General features: G+C 62.4%; 1 protein-coding gene across 1 annotated transcript in view; it reads right to left on the bottom strand.

Moving 5' to 3' along the window:
* Positions 1 to 443: 443 nt before the first annotated feature.
* Positions 444 to 1376, bottom strand: part of FOXJ1 (forkhead box J1) — a 4753-nt gene continuing 3820 nt past the window's right edge. Inside the window, 1 exon segment of the mRNA XM_006145760.2 lies at positions 444 to 1374. Within this exon segment, the coding sequence (XP_006145822.1) occupies positions 1284 to 1374 (91 nt within the window). The 3' untranslated portion in view covers positions 444 to 1283.

Below are 1376 nucleotides of genomic sequence, written 5' to 3'. Positions count from 1 at the left end.
GTGCTGGAGACAGGCCCAGGCCGGATACAGACTCAAGCAGGCGAGCCTGGGCAGGCCCTCGAGGTGGGGGACTGCTGGGCCCAGCCTTTGTGAGTCCCCAGGGCTGGGCGAGACGCACCCCCGCCCTTTGTCTCTTGCTCCCCTGGCATGGGGGAGGGCTGGGGTGAGGTTCTCGCCATTGCACAGATGGAGGAGCTGAGGCCCAGGCTACAGGGGACTCCCCAGAGCCACCTCCCAGCTCCTTCCTCCAGGGACACTGAGGTCATAGGAGTTTGCCAAGGGTCCCTTACAGGCCCTCATTGTCCCCCATCTTCCTCCCAACCATTTTCTCCTTGGGCAGGGAAGTTCTAGTCCCAAAGAAAGTATTGAGCAGGTCTATTTTCAGATTTTAAAAAATTTTTATTGTAAATAACTTTCCATGAAAAAGGTTAATTGCCACAGGGGGCAGGAGGGTCGGTGTGGGCTGCAGCCCAGGGAGTCAGGGTGGAGTGAGACAGCCCCCTCCAAGTGCAGGCAGGGGCAAGGGCTACCCCGTTCCCGGACCCCACGGATCGCTCCTAGTTAGGCCTCAGGTCTAGCTACACACTACATTAGTCTGTCTGTCCACGCCCCCGCAGACTCCAGCCCCAGAGCAGCTACCCCTGGTGGGGAGGAGGCAGATTAAGGACTCATGTTCTCCTGCACCCTATTGATGGGCCAGGTGAAGACCCTCAGGCCTCAGAGGAGGTCTCCTAGCCCCACCCCACACACCCCCATTTCGAGCTCCCTCTTTCCTCCAGCCCTCTGCCCAGCTCCGCCCACCCCACTCCTGCCAGCCCTGCTCCAGGGAGTCTCTGCCGGGAGAGGCCTCCAGGGGGTTAATTTGCTGTCACCTAATTAGCATCTGTTGTACTTGGGAACTTTCTCTGGATGGAGACCTGGGGAAGCAGGAGGGAGAGGGAGACAGCTGAATTGCTCTGGGGAGGGCCCTGTTCTGTCCCTCCCCAACCCGGCCAGGGCCCATCCAGGCGTCAGCTGCTCAGTGCAGGGCCGAGGGGACTCCGGTCAATGAAACACTGTGTGTACGGGGCTGGGGAGGGGAGGCAGCAGCTCTGGTCCCGGGCCCTGGTTCTTGGCCTCCTGGGCTTGATTCTGAGGGCAGCCTGGGCGGGTGGCGGTGTGGCCTTGTGGGGCCTGCCTTGGGGGCCTGACCCAGCCCCTGCCTGGGCAGAGGAGTGTTAGGGGGGGCAGTTCCTGGGCCCTGATTTGGGCACTGTCCGGAGGTGGGGGCAGGGCCTGGCCTCTTACAAGAAGGCGCCCACACTGGCCCAGTCCTGCAGGTCAGCGGCCAGAGTGGCATCTCCCGGCTCCAAGAGGGGTTCCGGGGGGAGGCAGGC

This window comes from Tupaia chinensis, unplaced genomic scaffold (genome assembly GCF_000334495.1).
Source record: "Tupaia chinensis unplaced genomic scaffold, TupChi_1.0 Scaffold000159_1, whole genome shotgun sequence".
Taxonomy (NCBI): domain Eukaryota; kingdom Metazoa; phylum Chordata; class Mammalia; order Scandentia; family Tupaiidae; genus Tupaia; species Tupaia belangeri.
Note: the sequence above shows the minus strand (reverse complement) of the source record. Positions and strands in the feature narration are given on the sequence as shown.